At 39.9% G+C, this 17,055-nt stretch overlaps 1 protein-coding gene across 2 annotated transcripts in view; it reads left to right on the top strand.

Annotated features, from left to right (window-relative positions):
• The window catches only part of dnah2 (dynein, axonemal, heavy chain 2), a 122,734-nt gene that overhangs the window by 69,143 nt on the left and 36,536 nt on the right, over positions 1-17,055 (top strand). For both annotated transcript variants that reach the window (XM_058395942.1, XM_058395943.1), the window contains 14 exons: positions 1,004-1,193; positions 1,327-1,507; positions 1,687-1,814; positions 5,089-5,241; positions 5,810-5,935; positions 7,339-7,557; positions 9,331-9,448; positions 12,013-12,149; positions 12,714-12,851; positions 12,990-13,148; positions 14,189-14,341; positions 14,445-14,536; positions 15,242-15,440; positions 16,578-16,802. In XM_058395942.1, the coding sequence (XP_058251925.1) occupies positions 1,004-1,193; positions 1,327-1,507; positions 1,687-1,814; positions 5,089-5,241; positions 5,810-5,935; positions 7,339-7,557; positions 9,331-9,448; positions 12,013-12,149; positions 12,714-12,851; positions 12,990-13,148; positions 14,189-14,341; positions 14,445-14,536; positions 15,242-15,440; positions 16,578-16,802 (2,218 nt within the window). The remainder of the gene's footprint in view (positions 1-1,003; positions 1,194-1,326; positions 1,508-1,686; positions 1,815-5,088; positions 5,242-5,809; positions 5,936-7,338; positions 7,558-9,330; positions 9,449-12,012; positions 12,150-12,713; positions 12,852-12,989; positions 13,149-14,188; positions 14,342-14,444; positions 14,537-15,241; positions 15,441-16,577; positions 16,803-17,055) is intronic.

The raw sequence follows: 17,055 nt of genomic DNA, 5'->3' as shown, positions 1-17,055 counted from the left end.
ACTGTAGTTAATGATGCTGATCATATCAATAATTCTGCAGAATTGTTCTTACAACATCTGCTTTTTCATAATAATCATTAGCATTTCAGGCACAGATCAAGACTATCCACAGACGCAGAAACATTACATCTTATTACTAATGATCTTTGGGGTCAGCATGAACTAACAGGGATAGATGTTAACAGTAATATTATGAGCTGAATGAGACTCAGTGGAAAGCTGACAATGGCAGCAGAGCAAATCTGTATCAGGGCGATAATGAACCTTCTTATCTGAGAGAGAGAGAGAGAGAGAGAGAGAGAGAGAATTATTTACCACGTTTGGGCAATATTCAAATCCTAATACAATCATTTCTGACACCTTTCAAATTTGATTTGATTGAAGAGACAGATGAAAAAAAAAAGAAAAGGGGAAAATAAAGAGAGACAGACATGTTTTGTGCTTGGAATCTGGGATTTGGTGTACAAGCATTACAATGGGGGTGTGAAGATTCTTCCCTACTATCAATTATTCATGGATTTCACATGGGAAGTGAGAGTCAAGAGTCAATGGCTGATTTTTATTGCATCCTTTAGAAACAGTAAAATAGCACTGAAAAGCGCAGCTGCAAAACGATCTTCCATGAAATGAAAGGAAACATCTAATCCTGGCTTATGTTGATGAGCACATGGCATCCTAAACCCACTCAAGGACATAGAGAATGGGCATACAGTGTCTGTCTTTGAGTGGTGTGCGTGTATGTGTGTGTGTGTGTCTTGTATCTTAAGGCATGTGTGTGTTGATGTCTCTGTATGAATGAAATATACTTTTGAGCCCAGTCACTGTCTTAATAGTTCTTTGTGTATTGTATATATTAAACGATTTGTATTGTACATTATATGTGGATAAGAGGGGAGAAGCTTCTGTAAATTATTCAACAAAACGTTTGGTTGATAATTTAAAGAAGACTATCTACATTTACTGTTAGCACTTCTTGGTGTACTAATGGTGTACTCTTCTATAGATGCTACGTGACACTGACTACAGCCTTGCATCTGCACCGTGGTGGCTCTCCTAAAGGTCCTGCAGGCACAGGCAAGACCGAGACAGTGAAAGACTTGGGCAAAGCTCTGGGCATGTATGTCATTGTGGTCAACTGTTCTGACGGTCTGGACTTCAAATCCATGGGGCGCATGTATTCCGGTCTTGCTCAGGTTCATGTTATTAATATGCAATAAATATTGTATAAGCATTTTATAAATGTAACATAGCAGAATATATAAGGAATTATCATGACACATAGCATAATAAATTTTACAGATAATAAGAGTGTTTATCTGTTTACAGACAGGGGCATGGGGTTGTTTTGATGAGTTTAACCGCATTAACATTGAAGTGCTGTCAGTAGTGGCACAGCAGATCCTGCTCATCCTCTCAGCACTGTCTGCAAAAGCCACCAATTTCTTCTTCGAGGACAAGGAGATCCGCTTGGTCTGGTCCTGTGGCATTTTCATCACTATGAATCCTGGTACATGCCGCTTATTGTTATTAACTGTGTAGTTAAGAAGGGATGTTTATTCTGTAATTTCACATTGAGGGTGGAAAAAGTTCTGACAAGATTTAGCTTGATTTGATCAACAGCAGTGTCATATCCATTGTATATCTGTGTGTGTGTGTGTGTGTGTGTGTGTGTGGGCTCTCCTCTAGGTTATGCTGGTCGTACTGAATTGCCTGATAATCTGAAGTCCATGTTTAGGCCAATATCTATGGTTGTGCCTGATTCGACCCTGATTGCTGAGATCACTCTGTTTGGAGAAGGCTTCAACAACTGCAAGGTGCTATTGCTTTCACAATTTCAGCACATGAAAAAACATATTACTCTGATAAATAAGTATTGACCTAAATATATGCGTAATCAATATAAAAGTGGACTGTTTATTAAGAGTGGCGTTAATTATATCTATTTCAGCAGGCTCTCATGCTAGTGGGGAGGCTAGTATATACATAAAACACAAGTGCCTCATTCCTCATTAACATATCATCAATATAAACCTCTCTTTTGTGTATGTCTTCTAGTATTTTGCCACAAGGTCTGTTATTACTGTTTTAGAATCAGAAAAACACATTAAAATTTAAGGAATGTTTGTGCAGTCTGTTCACCTGCTGGGATTGGGAACTGAATATTAGTTGTGTCTGTCAATCTGAATACATTTGAAAACTGTCCACTGCTGAAGATTTTTTTGTTTTTTTCCACTAATATATTTATTGGTGATTTGACGAGTCATATGTTCACAAAGCTTTTTAATTGGTTAAAAAAAAAGAGAGAGAACACCCTGACCACCATCACCACCCAAAATAACCCCTTAAATACTTGTCTGTCTCTGTAGACAGTGATTGTTTCAGCCATGTTTGTGTTGAAAATAACACCAGCTTGTCACAGGCTTTCACAAAGGTAGCAATTACTATCAGCCTTAATAAATTAGAATAGGTGGTTGATTGCAATAATCATATACCAGTAGTGACCACCCCCTTGATCTTATTATAGGTGCTAAAAGCATCTTTGGCTGTTTACAAAATTGTGAATCCATTTTCACACCAAAATATCGTTTGTGGTGCTACAAAATGACAGTAGATATATGAGGGGGGGTAAAAATCTGAAATGTTCCTGCCTTTCTTTGTTAGGACCTGGGGTACATGTTTAAAAAATACAGTATGGAAACAAATATACATTTACAAATGATCTCAATAGAAAGCCTTCTTTTGTTAGTACATGAATAATAGATTATTATTATTATATTAGAACATGTGTATGACCATTGTGTGCATTTTACAATTTTGTATCCATTTATGGATTTTATCTGGATCATTTAGATAGACCAGATCATTTGGGATGTGAATAAGGCCCACTGGTTGGAAGGGATAACCTTGAGCGAGAGAGAAAAATAAAGGATTCTGCGAATAAGGGCTATTTCAGTGCTATTTACCAAATCCACTTTTTTATAGGATGCCTGTGCTATTATCCAATAAGAGAGGCCTAAAGATCATGAATAGAATTAGATCATTATCAGAGAGGGAGCTGGACAGAAGGTTAGTGTTTGGTATTAAATTCAGCTTTGGAGCTGGAGGGGATTGAATCAGATAGGCAAACACAGATGAGTCTAGTCACACACACATTCACAGACACACACCAGGAGGCAGAGTCCACTGTTGGTTTACTGCTGGCACACAGCATGCATGCGCTGTGTGTATGTCTGTGAGTGTGTTTGCGTCTGTGTGTGTAGGTGGGTGTATGTGCAAAATGCCTGACTGACAAAGCTCAACAACACAATGCGTGTAACGCCAGCTCCCAAAACACACACACTCATGGCCTGGTAGGCACAAAATCCCCCCCAGAAAATCCACTCAGAGCTCCCACCTGCTCCAGCAAACATTGTCCTAATGGAAAAGCCTTATTTGTTGGGGCTGTACACAAGCCCAGTTAGCTGGCAGAGAGGGGGAGAGGGACTCTGGAGATGTACTTGGAATAACATATAATATACCTGAGATTAAGAGCAGCAGCACAGGGTTGAGCATCATGTCTTCCACAGATCCCTGCATGTCAGTGTGAGACTTTATTTACCCAACACAGAAGCCCACTCTCACTCTTTCCCCTGTTCCCTGTCTCCTTCCACAATCAATAATCCCTGTATCATTATGTGCTATTGAGAGGACTATTACCTCTGCAAATGGGAGGAAATGGACATATCAATGTTGTGTCATGTCAGATGGAGTGTGAGTTAGACTTACTATAGCACCTAAGAGACAGAGAGTGAAAATGATAGATATTGAGATGCAGAGAATGACGAAGAGGTAAAGAAAGATGGAGCAAAAGAAACTGGAGGAGAGGAAGGAGAGAGGGAGCTGTTTCTTTGCCCTGTTGCACTGAAGTGTGGAAGTCTGGTGTTATGAGCCATGACAGATAGTGGAGTGTGTCTCTCCTGAGAGCTATGAGCTTGTGCTACCTGTGTGTGTGTGTGTGCGTGCATATGTTGGAAGGGTGGGAGATTTTGTCTACCTGTTTGTGTTAAGGAAAATTAGTTCATTATTATAACCAAAGCATAACGAATGGCCCAAATATAAACAAGCAATACGTTTCAAAAGATTTACATTGATGTTTGTGTGTCTCTGTGTCTGTGTATGTTTGTGTCACTGCAGTAGATAGTGTGTCTGGTGGCTAAGGTAATAAGGCACACACAAGATAACGTGGTCCATTTACCTCAGTATGCATAACTCTGCCTCACTGCCGAGGAGCGTCTGTACAGACTGCAGATTGGTGGTGGTATATTTAAGTGGGACAGATGGGCATTTCTCTGAGTCCAAATATGGATTTAAACATCTCTATCTGGTCGAGTTAACTTGGAGGATTATTTGAAGGTTTAAATATAACTTAAATCCTGTTGGGTTAGCTTATTTTAGCTATCTGGCTACACAATCTGAAAACTGTCAGCATATGAATGTACTTTAAATATATGGATTTAAGGGCAACCACCGAGATATATGTAATTGTTTTGAATAATATTTCCTTTCTGATGAGAATAGCTAGTATAGGCAAACAACATTCACTCTGTTATCTTCAGCAGTCATGTAATTACTTTATTGCATTCAGCCTAATGGGCCCTTTGGGCTAGGAAGCATTATGTAGGTATCTTGGCAACATCATGATGTATTGCTGCCTTGGAGGCTCATTTCAAGCAATTTACAGATGTTTGCAGGTAATTTCTTAGTTATTGAAGCACTGTCTTCTCAGCCATTGACTTGTGTAACAGTACAGGCAGCAAGGCATGCTTTCTGTCACCCCATTTCCACATATGAGCACAAAAACATGCTTTCTGTCTTTTTTTTACTCCACTTAATTGCTCACATTTTGAGATCATGTGCTAATTTGTCAGCGATATTCCTCTCGTTTTCAGTTTCTTACTCTCTCACCCTGACTTTTATCGATTTCCATCCATTGTTGATGAAAAGTAACCCGCATCCTTTTAGACTCTCTGTTCCTGCATCTCAATTTATTTCCACATCAGTTACACACTCTCACATCATTTTCTTACCCTATCCCTCTGTGTGTCTCAGGTGTTAGCTAAGAAAGTGTTCACACTCTACAGTCTGGCAGTGCAGCAGCTGTCTAAGCAGGATCACTATGATTTTGGCTTGCGTGCGCTCACCTCTCTGCTCCGCTACGCCGGAAAGAAGCGCAGAGCCTGTCCTGATGTCGCAGATGAAGAGGTTGCACATGCATACACAAAAACAGTCACATATTCACACACAGAAATCACTGGACACAAACACAATACAACAAAAAACACATCCAAGCCTCTAGTGACTTATTCAGACTTTACTAGAAGTGCTCTGTTTGTATGCGTGTGTGTGTGTGTCACTGTTGATAGGAATTTAACACTAGAACCTGTGCTTTACACCCTGTTGGGAATAAGGGCTATGATAAAAAATGTATCAAAGAGGACAGAACTTGAAAGGAACCTTTAAAAAGACTCATCTCCTCTACCTTAGTACAAACTCTTTCTTTTTCTGGATTTTTTTTAAACAATCATACTGGAATATATTCTTTATGTAAATGAAATGTTATTCCACAGTTTTACCGCTACTCCCCATTCCTTATGTTCATAATAAAGCAAAGTGAGTGGCAGAGAGAATATAACAGCACTTTATGCCAACACACATCATGTCATATAGTTCTATAGGAGCGGTTTCTTTCAGTAGATAAGGTTATAACTAGAGTATCGGTTCGAGAACGGGTGTTTGAGGAGTTTATTAAACTTTTCTTCTTTAACCCTAGATCCTGCTCATGTCTATGAAGGACATGAACATTGCTAAGCTAACCTCAGTTGACCTACCCTTGTTTAATGGGATAATCCAGGACCTGTTTCCTGCTGTGGAGACACCAACCATAGACTATGGCAAGGTATGACTAGGTGATCAATTTGAGTGGAAATGCAAAGGTATGTCATTTCTGACTAAATAGTGCTTATAATGAATCTTGTATTGCTTAAGATGCCCGTTACATTACAAGCTTTTTCAGACTTGTCTGTAAACAGTATATGGTCATGGGATATGGCATTCCCAGCACCTGCTGAGCTACATTTTAAGCTGCTGAGGATGTTTCTCTCTCAAAAATAGGTCATAATCATTTTATATTGATCAGCAACATAGTTTGTGAAGTGAGTTATGAAGTAGTCAAATGTATGTCTGATTATTTGGAACAAGATTATGTCCCATGTCCCCCCCCCAAAAAAATACTGTGTCCATTCTGGGTGAGTTTACTGTAAGCATGCACCAAGTTATTATTAGACAGAAAGCTGGGAGACTGTACTCTGTACTCTCAAATGCTTACACCAAATTATACACAGAAGCTGATTCAAATTACCAGTATGCTTCCAGGTTCCCTAGTGCATCGAATGGTAGTCACTCATTTTGGTTTAGCTGTATACCTAAGGATTTGTTAAATATCTCTCAAAAGACCCAAATCTGAGTCATCCTCACACTGTTTCGTACATTATGCACACAAGCCGCAATCAAAGCTTCATCAAATGCCTCAGGTCCCCATTTGTGTCCCAGGGTAGCGTATGAGTGTACACAGCAGATATGCAGCACAATGCAGATGTGTTGCTTGGTATGTGTCTCATCGCCTACACATCTCAAGCCTAGACAGGCGGCAACTGCTGCATGCATCAGCAGCAATCAAGTGTGTGAGAGAGGAGGTGGAGGAACAGCATGTGCCCACATTCACATTTACACACACACACACATACACAAATTTACATTCATACGAACATGCAAACATTGACAGCAGACTTTCCCCTACACCGTCTGCTCTTATCTGTCCATTTTGCTCTGGGAAGTTTTTCATTGCAGTGTCATGTTGAGCAAAGCGCTCCACCCTCGAATCTTAATGCTAATGTGTTATTGCTAAGATGCTTCTGATCTCTTTTTCTTTTCGTGCTTCTGTACACAGTTAATGAGGTAAAAAAAAAAAAGAAATGAGAGAGGGATTGAATTAGAGGGAGAGTGCTTTAATGCCTTTGTAGTAATCTGGCTCTGAAGAGTGTGTGTCTCACTCAAGGGGGTGCTGGGATTGTTTATGGTTATTAAGTTTGAGACATACTTTTTGCCAGTTCATTTGTACTTGCTGATCAGCTCGGGATTCAAACCAATAATACTTTACAGTTCTATTATCCTCTTAAGGAATCATTAAATCCATTCCAAAAAGGAGTAGTGGTTTATTTATCAACCTTATTTATGTGCTGTATGATTGTTATCTACTGTATGCTTGTGTAGGTTTTTCATGTTTGATTCCTTTCATTGTAGCTGAGAGAAACGATAGAAGCAGAACTTCGGCAAAGCGGTCTACAGGTCACTCCGTTCACCCTGACCAAAGTCATTCAGCTGTACGAAACTAAGAACTCACGCCACTCTTCCATGATCGTAGGCAAGACAGGAAGTGGCAAAACAGTCACCTGGCGGATCTTACAGAACACCCTGAGCACCATGCACCGCAAAGGCGAACCTGGCTTCAACCTTGTCCATGTGAGTCCAAGGAATGTTACGAGTTGTTAATGTTAACGTTGTATTGCACCAAAACAGCATTCATTCAGTTTTATTCTGAGCATTTGCTTAATCTTCACTCATTGCTTTTCACCAACTGATATTCTACAACAATACACTGATTACGGAGACAGAATACAAAGTGCTCAAGCATCCACCAATCATGAAGAAAGCACTTGCTCGCTTTGCACACCATCCAGTAGCATGTAACAATAGCACACTTTACACATTCACTCTTAAAATGTCTTAATTGTTTCCGAGTTAAATTAAGGAATCCAAAAAAATATGTGAATAATATTGCAAGCTCCAATTTTCCATGAATATAAATATCAATTATACAGTGCAAGCGTTTCAAAGCTCAGCCATTATTCCAGACAAATGCTCCCACCAACAATAGCACAACATAAGTTAGTCATATTGCGATCTCATTATCGCAAACATGAGACGATTTAATGCCAAAGAAAAAGCACTGATCTGACACAGAGCTCCTTCTAAAGCGGCTGTTGTCTGAGGCTATCCTAAGGCATTCATTAGTATGAAAATAAGCCACCGTTAGCAAGTGCTGTAACCCACCATCGTCTCGCATCCCTGACACCAAAACAACAGTCATCAAAGGCGCTCTCCACAGGTATTGCGGTGCTCTTCAGGATGCTTAACACAGAACAAAAGCACTCCACAGACTTACAGCTAACATGGTGGAGTTTTGATAAAAAACCGCAGAGCTTCATATTCTAGCGCACCGTAATTGGTAGCACTTACAACACATTGTTGTGATAATATGTTTTCTTGTGCATGCCTTTTTGAGGAATGTGTGCAATCCAGTTATCAGAGGCTACAATTATGTATAATTACATTTTCCCATGGTGGCCATTTTTTCACCCTTTTTTCATGTGCTTTGCAGCGAGCAATAAGATGGTTCGAACTATTTTCAATTTGTGACGTGATTCATTTTGACTGCACCTCAAGCATGATTATAGAGTGAGAACTGCACCATGTATTATAAACCAGATTTAAAAGCATGCATTTCAGTCTGTTGGTGATTTTTAAAAAAAATCTGGTCTTGCCTTTAATGATGTTTCTGTGTATGTGTTTGTTTGTATATGTGTGTGTGTGTGTGTGTGTGTGTGTGATCTAGGAGAGAGAGTGTACCTTCTTGTTTTTATTGCTCTCTCCTGTCTCCCTCAACATTGTGGTGTGTCTAAGCCTTCATGAATTTCACTCCCTGTTTTATGGCCCAGCTTGTTCCCCTTCTGTGACACAAAATCTCATAGTTTTTACATGCTACCTTTTCTTTCTAGGCTTTTCTATCTATCTATCTATCTATCTATCTATCTATCTATCTATCTATCTATCTATCTATCTATCTATCTATCTATATCTCTCTTTAAAGTCTGACTCAACACCCATTCATTTTGCATAATCTATTTCAGGAAGGCATCTCTGTCCCACCATTGAAATATCACCTCTTCCAGTTTCCTCATTATTTGTCCTCAGCACCTCTACATGCTATGACTCACACAAACACGCACAAATGCACACATGCACGCTCAAACGCACAAACACACACACACACACACACACATACCTCTTCCACAGTCTTCACACTTACTCTTCAAAATCTCATTCCAGCAACCACTCCTTGCCTGACATTTCAACTCAATTTCTTTTTCCATCCCTCATTTGACTCACACCTCCTTCTAATTGACACCTGTACCACTTTTTTTTTAGTCTGACCTTTAACCTATGACTCCTCAGGAATGTCCTCTCAACCCCAAAGCAGTGAGTCTTGGAGAACTCTATGGTGAATATGACCTCTCCACCAATGAGTGGACCGACGGCGTTCTGTCCTCTCTTATGAGAGCTGCATGTGCAGGTACTGTTGAGTGTGTTTCAGATGGAAGAGGATAAGCAGGGCTGCTGTCAATTATAAGTCTATTTATTTACCTAGCACTTGCATAATATTTGTATAGACAGATTTAAAAGACAAAGAATATGAGTGTAAGCCTGATTAAAAGAAACGAATGGTAGGCATTCTGTCAAAGTTGATGTGAGGGATAACTTAGATGACTGGACTAATTAAATCACTCCTGAAGTCAGTCACTGACCCACCAAAGGTCATCTGTGAGTATAGGGCCTTTGTCTACTGTCAAGATTTAGCTGAGGTACACTTCTTCTGCATGCACTCTCAGATAATCCTAGGTACTATATAGGTCTATAATTATTGATTACAGTTTTTCTTTAGTCACACAAACTATCGGAAATGGACTTTTTTGGTTCACCTATCCTGTTTTGGATTCTTTCTTTGATCACCTGCAAGCTTAGGGAAACTCTGTGTGTGTGTGTGCAGCATATAACTGTGTCATCAGCTCTTGCGATATCTTGCACTGAGGCTGACACATGCGTGTGGGCTGAGGAAAACAACCTCACACTGGTGGTGTACATTCTGTTTCCTTTAAGCTCAGCCTCACAACAACACATACACACACACACATGCACACATGGGCACACACAAAAGAACAGCCGGTCACAGGCTGACTGGAGATGGCATTAGCCTGTTTCCGTCTCAGGGCCCAGAAGGTGTCTGACGACATTTCTCTTTTTTCTTGTTATGTCAACTCAGCATGACTCTGTAAGCTCCACTAATTATGTTTTCCTTTTTACTTTCTCTGCCTCTCTGCAGTTCTCTGCAGCGGCTACTGAACAGATGCTATCAACAGATGTCTTTCTTGTATTTATGACATTAGTCTTATTGTTTTGTTTTTTTTTAAGGATGGACAGGGTCACGGGATGATGGGGTTAAGTGTCACTCTTGGCATTTTTTCTCTGAGCCAGGTTTTTACTGTACCTACTTATTTCTGTTCTCTACAGAATCTCCTGTCCTGCTGTGGGCAGAAACGTGGGCCGAAATATCTCTCTGTTTTTTTTTCCCTTTCCCTCATTCACTTCTTTTCTGTCTCTCCTTCAGTCTGTTGCAGAATGGAGAGACCATAGTATTCTGGGGTAGGTGTGTGTGTGTGTGTGTGTTTGTCAGAGGAGAGTGTGTGTGCTGCATAGCTCAGCTCCTATGGGACTGTCAGTGCAAAAGAGATCCTCTTTCCCTGCTGCCTTTTTCTCTTTCTCTGTTGCAGCAAGCCAGCTACTGTTGATGAGTGACATGATGTAGCTCTCTCTCTCTCTTTCTCTCTCTCTCTCTCTCTCTCTTCCTCTCTCTCTCTCTCTCTCTCTCTCTCTCTCTCCTGCTATCCCTCTCTCGCTGTTCTGTCTGACTCTGTGTGGGCCCCTGTGGCTTGCATTTCATTTCATTGTGGTGTCCCTCATGATTCAGTATCTTTCCCTTTACTGCAAACCCATCTCTCTCTCTCTCTCTCTCTCTCATTCGTCTATAAGCAATGAAGCAGACCTGTTCATTCTCCAACAGGAGTTTGTGGTCAATCCCAAGGCCATGTCTCTGGAAGAGCTTTACGGCCACTTTGATCTATCCTACTGCTAGTGGACTGATGGCATTGTTTCCTCCACCATGCGCCAAACGTGCACAGGTTACCATGCCAAGCTGTCGAGCCGAAACTTTTCTTTGGTTTTTTGACGCCTGCCACTTAACTTTTTTTTTTTCTTTTTTTTGCCTGCTTGAGTTCAATCTTTATACTTTGCCCTATTTGCATATTCTGTTTTTTTTTCCAGCAGCAGTTTTCTTGAGTTTCTTTCATAGTTTTGTTTGTGTCTTGTTACCGTGTAGGTCTTGGTGTGGAGGAATTTTATGTTTGAGTGGTGTAATCAGGCATTGCAGTGCCTCCATATGTTTAGCATCTGTTGCTGTTCATCTCTGTTTGTTTATTTCCCCTCCTCACTGCTTGGAGAAGGGAGATCATCCAAAGCAGAAATGACACTTGCTTTAGCTGTGTGTGACAGGTTTGATGTTACATGCTTACCCAGTCAGTCAGTCAGTCTGTGTGTGTGTGTGTGTGTGTGTGTGTGTGTGTGTGTGTGAGAGAGAGAGAGAGAGAGAGAGAGAGAGAGAGAGAGAAAGTGTGTATAAGTGTGTCTGTGTGTATAAGACAGAGAGACTGTGCTGTGTTGTGGTTGTTGTTGTGGGGTCGGTAAATGAGACACACATGGTCAGATGAAGGGAAGGGAAAAAAAAAACTAGAAAGCTAACAGAACATTTTCCACCAAAAGGCCACAAGTTTGTGAGAAAAGAAATAAAAAGAGACAGAAAAATAGACAGGGAATTAAAGATAGCAGGACATGTTTACGAAACTATTTGTGATAGTGAATGATAAAAACAGATAGAGAGAGACTATGTAATGATGCCTGTTATATATATATATATATATATATATATATATATATATATATATATATATATATATATATATATATATATATATTTGCTTTATTTCCTAACTGTCCCTTCTGTCCCTCTCACATTGTTGAGCTCAGATGAGAAGCCGGATGAGAAATGGATTGTGTTTGACGGTCCAGTGGACACTTTGTGGATTGAAAGCATGAACTCGGTGATGGACGACAATAAAGTCCTCACGCTTATTAATGGAGAGAGAATTTCCATGCCTGAACAGGTATGAAATTACTTCTAAAGCATGTCACACTATCTCTCACTTGTCAAAAAGTAACTATGAATTCACTTCCCTTATATCAAAGCAAGACTTTTTTTCTTTTTTTTTTCCCCCAGACAAACTTTTTTTAATACTGAGGCAACACAATAAAAAAAAGTAATTCGGGTTACTTACACTTTCATGAGCATATGGTATTTATGCACAATTAGACCTACCTGAATGCATTGATTAGACGTAATTAGAAATTCTTCCCTTTGGAAATGTAGTTCCACATCTAAAAGGATAAATCATACTAAGTGAGAACGTTTTTTAAAGGGGACATGCTTCAAGAATTACTGACTGCTGCATCAGTTGCCTTTTGATTTCCATTACATATGTATTTTAAATTATATTTTGGCAGTATGGGTGATATTATTGACACATATGATGCAAATGTAGTAAAGATTAGACTAAAAGGATGCAGCAGGATGTTAAACAGAAACACTCATTTTCTACACAGCTGATAAAAATAACTACTTTACCAGAATAGCTGGTTTCACTGTTGTGTATGTGTGTGTGTCACTGTAGGTGTCCCTGTTGTTTGAGGTGGAAGATCTGGCAGTGGCGTCTCCAGCAACAGTGTCCCGCTGCGGAATGGTGTATAATGATTACTCAGACCTTGGATGGCAGCCCTTTGTTCAGTCTTGGATTGCTAAGCGGCAGAAGGTTCAATAAAAGACTGATCAAGCCATCATTTTTTCTTCATTAGTTTGTCTTGTGACTGATAGCTATATGAAATCTGTCCTCTTCTATATGCACAAACTTTTCCTGAGCCTGGTATTTATTTTCTGGTACTCTCTGTAGGTAGAGGTGGATCATCTGAAGGGCCTGTTTGACAAATACATAGAAGAGACTATAAGCTTTAGGAAGACTCAGTGTAAGGAGCTGGTACCAATCACTGAGTTGAATGGAGTCATTTCTCTCTGCAGACTCTATGACTCCTTGGCCAGTCCTGAAAATGGGGTGAGATCACTGTGCCTACACTGTCTGCATTCATCTCATGAACACAATTCTCAGTTAAAGAGAACACTGGTGCTCAGTAGGGTTTCTATTTAATATGATTTAATTTATTTGTATAGCGCCTTTTACAATGGACATTGTCTCAAAGCAGCTAAAAGGGCTAAGGGCTTCCTGTTCCAGTTTTGCTTCCTTATGATTAACATTGACATTAACATTTTTAAGCCATTTTTCCTGAACCATTAACAATCACCTTAGGAAAAAAGGAATTCTCTCAAGAGAAGTACTTACATTTATGGCATATGGAAGATGTCCTTATCTAGAGCAACTTACATTAATCTTATTTATATAACTAAGCATTAAGGGTTAAGAGCCTTGCTCATGGGATCAGCATTGGCAGCTTGGCAGAGGGTCTGAACTCACAACCTTCTAGTAAGCGGTCTAACAGCTTACCCAACTGAGCTACCACTTCCCATAGAGGTTTCCATTTCCATTTTCCATAATTAGCATCTCTAATGGCCTCTTGAAGCTATTCTCTGCTTCTCTTTACTAAAGGCTTTGACACACCATGCTGACTATTGGTCCTTAGATCCTGTTGCATTATGGTCACTGACCATCAACTCAAAATTCCTCTATTGTGTTGTGAAATTTGTAGATTTGTTTGGCTACATCCTAATCTACAACATAAGCACTTTTGTTTTGTTTTGTTTTGTTTTGATGTGTCATATAGTACAGTATCATGAGATTTAATATAAAAGCTTTGTCTTTCTTTGTCTTTTCTCATGAAAAACGATTGTTGCCCACAGCTAGTATGGAAAATTATTTTTATTTTTCCTTTGCGGTAAATATACACAAGAGTAAGTGCTGGTTGGCATCTTGCTGTAGTCTTTGTGATATGTTCAAGTGCATCTTTTTATACCAAATGTGACGCAACAAAGGGAATCATCAGTAGTGACTAGTAGATTGTTTTAGTGTGTAATGGACCTGAAAAGCAAATCACAAGCCATGCATAGTTTCAACACGCACACTTTCCTCTTCCCCTCCAGCTGAATCCAGCTGACAGTGAGAACTATGGACGCATGATAAAGCTTTGGTTCATCTTCAGCTTGATCTGGTCTGTTTGTGCATCCGTGGACGAGGACGGACGTAAGAAGATGGATAAGTTCCTACGAGAGAGGGAGGGCACCTTTCCTAACAAGGTGATCTTTTTGACATACGCTAAGACCACCAATATACTCATACAATGATTTAGCATGTGACTATAAAGTGTTTTACTCTATATATTATCGACACCTTGATTAGGACACCATCTATGAATACTATGTTGATGTTAAGAACAAAACCTGGTCATCATTTGAGGACAAGCTGCCCAAAGCCTGGCGTTATAACTCCAAGTAAGTGGCTGTATGACCTTGTTCCTCTCTGTGTTTCCAAGCCCATGAGGTATTGCCACCTGCACACTCCCTCAGTGGCTACCTGCCCAGGCTTATGAGTCATCTGCTCTGTTCTGTGTTTCTTAATTACTTTCTTTCTCTCTCTCTCTCTCTCTCTCTCTCTCTTTCTCTCTCTCTCTCTTCATCCTGCTTTTATGTCTTTCGCTTCATCACCCTCTGTCCTTTTGGCTCTTCACTGTGTCCCATACTTTGTTCACTGCCAGGTTTTAAAAAAACTTCTTCATCCCTCTACTTGCTCTTTCTGACTTATTATATCTTTCAATTCTCAGCCCCTCTATCTGAACTTTTTCACCTCCATTCCCCGATTCTCCTCCAGTCCACATTTCACAGCTCCATTTTCTACCCTACTGCCATCTCTACTCCTTTCTCACATTATTTTTCACCCTATATTTATTTTTTTCCTCCATACATTTTCCCTCAATTTTTCTGTTCTTGTTTTTTACCTTTTAAAGTATTTTTGGGCTTTCTGCTTCCTGTTCACTTTTTATACTAAGTGTTCCAACTCCCATTTCTCTGGAGCTATGTCTGTATAAGACTTTCATAAGGAGAAATTTAGCAAGAACCAGCCTGTTTCACTCACAATTTCTCTCTCTCTCTCTCTCTCTCTCTCTCTCTCTCTCTCTCTTTCTCTCTCTCTTTGTGCAGTGCTCCATTCTATAAGATCATGGTTCCCACTGTGGACACAGTGCGATATAATTTCCTGGTCAATGCTCTCATTTGTGGCCAATACCCAGTGTTGCTGACAGGTCCTGTGGGAACAGGGAAGACCTCAGTGGCCCAGAGTGTTCTGCAAGGCCTGGATCCATCCATATGGACCATGCTTACAATCAATATGTCCTCTCAGGTACCCACTATTTATACCAGTCCTCCATTCTTTACACCACTTATCCCATGAGACTTGGGGCACAAGGCAGGGTATACACTGGACAGGATGCTAGTCTATTACAGGGCACACATTCCCACCAGTTCACTCTTTTCTTTCATTCATTCATCTTGAAAACTCGTGAGCATCACAGCAATGATATGATATGCTAATAGTAACAATTTGATCAGTCATCTCTTATGATGAGGGCTCCTGTGTGTTGTCTTTCTCTCAAACAGTTCTCAAACTAACTCTTAATCTGACGCACTCAGAGGCTCAAATTTTACCTTAGTCATCTCACCTCAGAACTGGGGCTTTATTTTAGAAAGATAGTGGATGTCAATTTGGGCTCAGTCTATTCTCACTGTCCTCCAGTCCTGCAGCTACAATTAGCTGAGTCAGCTGCTGTTCATTACAGTCCAGGCTGAAGACAGCACTTATGGCAGCCTGTATCTCTGAGGCACATTGTATCATCACCACCATCAACCTCAATTTGAGCCATCATCATCATTTATTATTATATATCCTTCCAAACTCTGCTTACTTTTGCTAAGTCTCTGTGCAAGGATGGCCGTTATAAATGGGCTAGCAGTGCTGTGTTTCAAAGATACAAAGATCAATGATAGGATATTTTTTGACATTCATATTAGATTATATTGTGTTGTTAATAGTTGACTTAAGGCAGCTTCTCTCATCATTTTGGACTTTTGTGGAACCAGGAGATATATGAATAGAAATGAGGTGGATTACTAGTTACAACTTTTCTCTTTACAGTGTTTAGTATTCAGAGGAAATATGTCATGTATTCATTAGAGCATTACAGAATTGGAAAAAATAGAAATCAGGACTGCATCTGTTTATCTGCCTGTGTGTAATGCTATGCCCCACATCATTCTTATTATTCCACTGAAGATACCTCATGATATAATGTGACCCTAATAGGATCATTGTCAAGATACTGATTGATTCGATTTAGCCCTCCCGTCTGATATCATGACCAGCCGCTATTGCCTCTATGTGTCATCTGTTTGTCTCCTGCTATTGCCACTTAATCTTTTCTAAATCTTGTTCTAGTTTTTTTTTTTTTCTAGTCTGATTCTCTGTGTGACCCTCTCCTAGACCACCTCAAACAACGTGCAGGCAATCATAGAGTCTCGAGTAGAGAAACGAACAAAAGGTGTATATGTACCTATTGGAGGGAAGAAGATGGTGGCTTTCCTGGATGATCTAAACATGCCAGCGGTAGACGACTTTGGTTCTCAGCCCCCTCTGGAGCTGCTTCGTCTTTGGATTGACTATGGCTTCTGGTATGACCGGCAGAAACAGACACAAAAGTGTATCAAGGTAAGAGAGTGGCAAATGTGGCTATCTGGTGGAGAGAATTCTGGTAGTTATTTCTAAAGCATTTTACATGCATTTTGATCATAATCAAACTTCTGGTCCCAAACAATGTTTTCAATTCTGATCCCTCTGATGTTTAATTATTCTCACGACGACACTGCTAAACACAAGACTTGAGTTATGCGTAAAATACTAGCTGCAGAAAAATTGAAAAACTTTTTTTCGTATTCAATATTTCAATTTGCAAGAAGATGTG

The sequence above is a fragment of the Hemibagrus wyckioides genome, linkage group LG07 (assembly GCF_019097595.1).
Source record: "Hemibagrus wyckioides isolate EC202008001 linkage group LG07, SWU_Hwy_1.0, whole genome shotgun sequence".
Taxonomy (NCBI): domain Eukaryota; kingdom Metazoa; phylum Chordata; class Actinopteri; order Siluriformes; family Bagridae; genus Hemibagrus; species Hemibagrus wyckioides.
The sequence above is the reverse complement of the archived record's forward strand: the minus strand, read 5'-3'. Positions and strand labels throughout refer to the sequence as shown.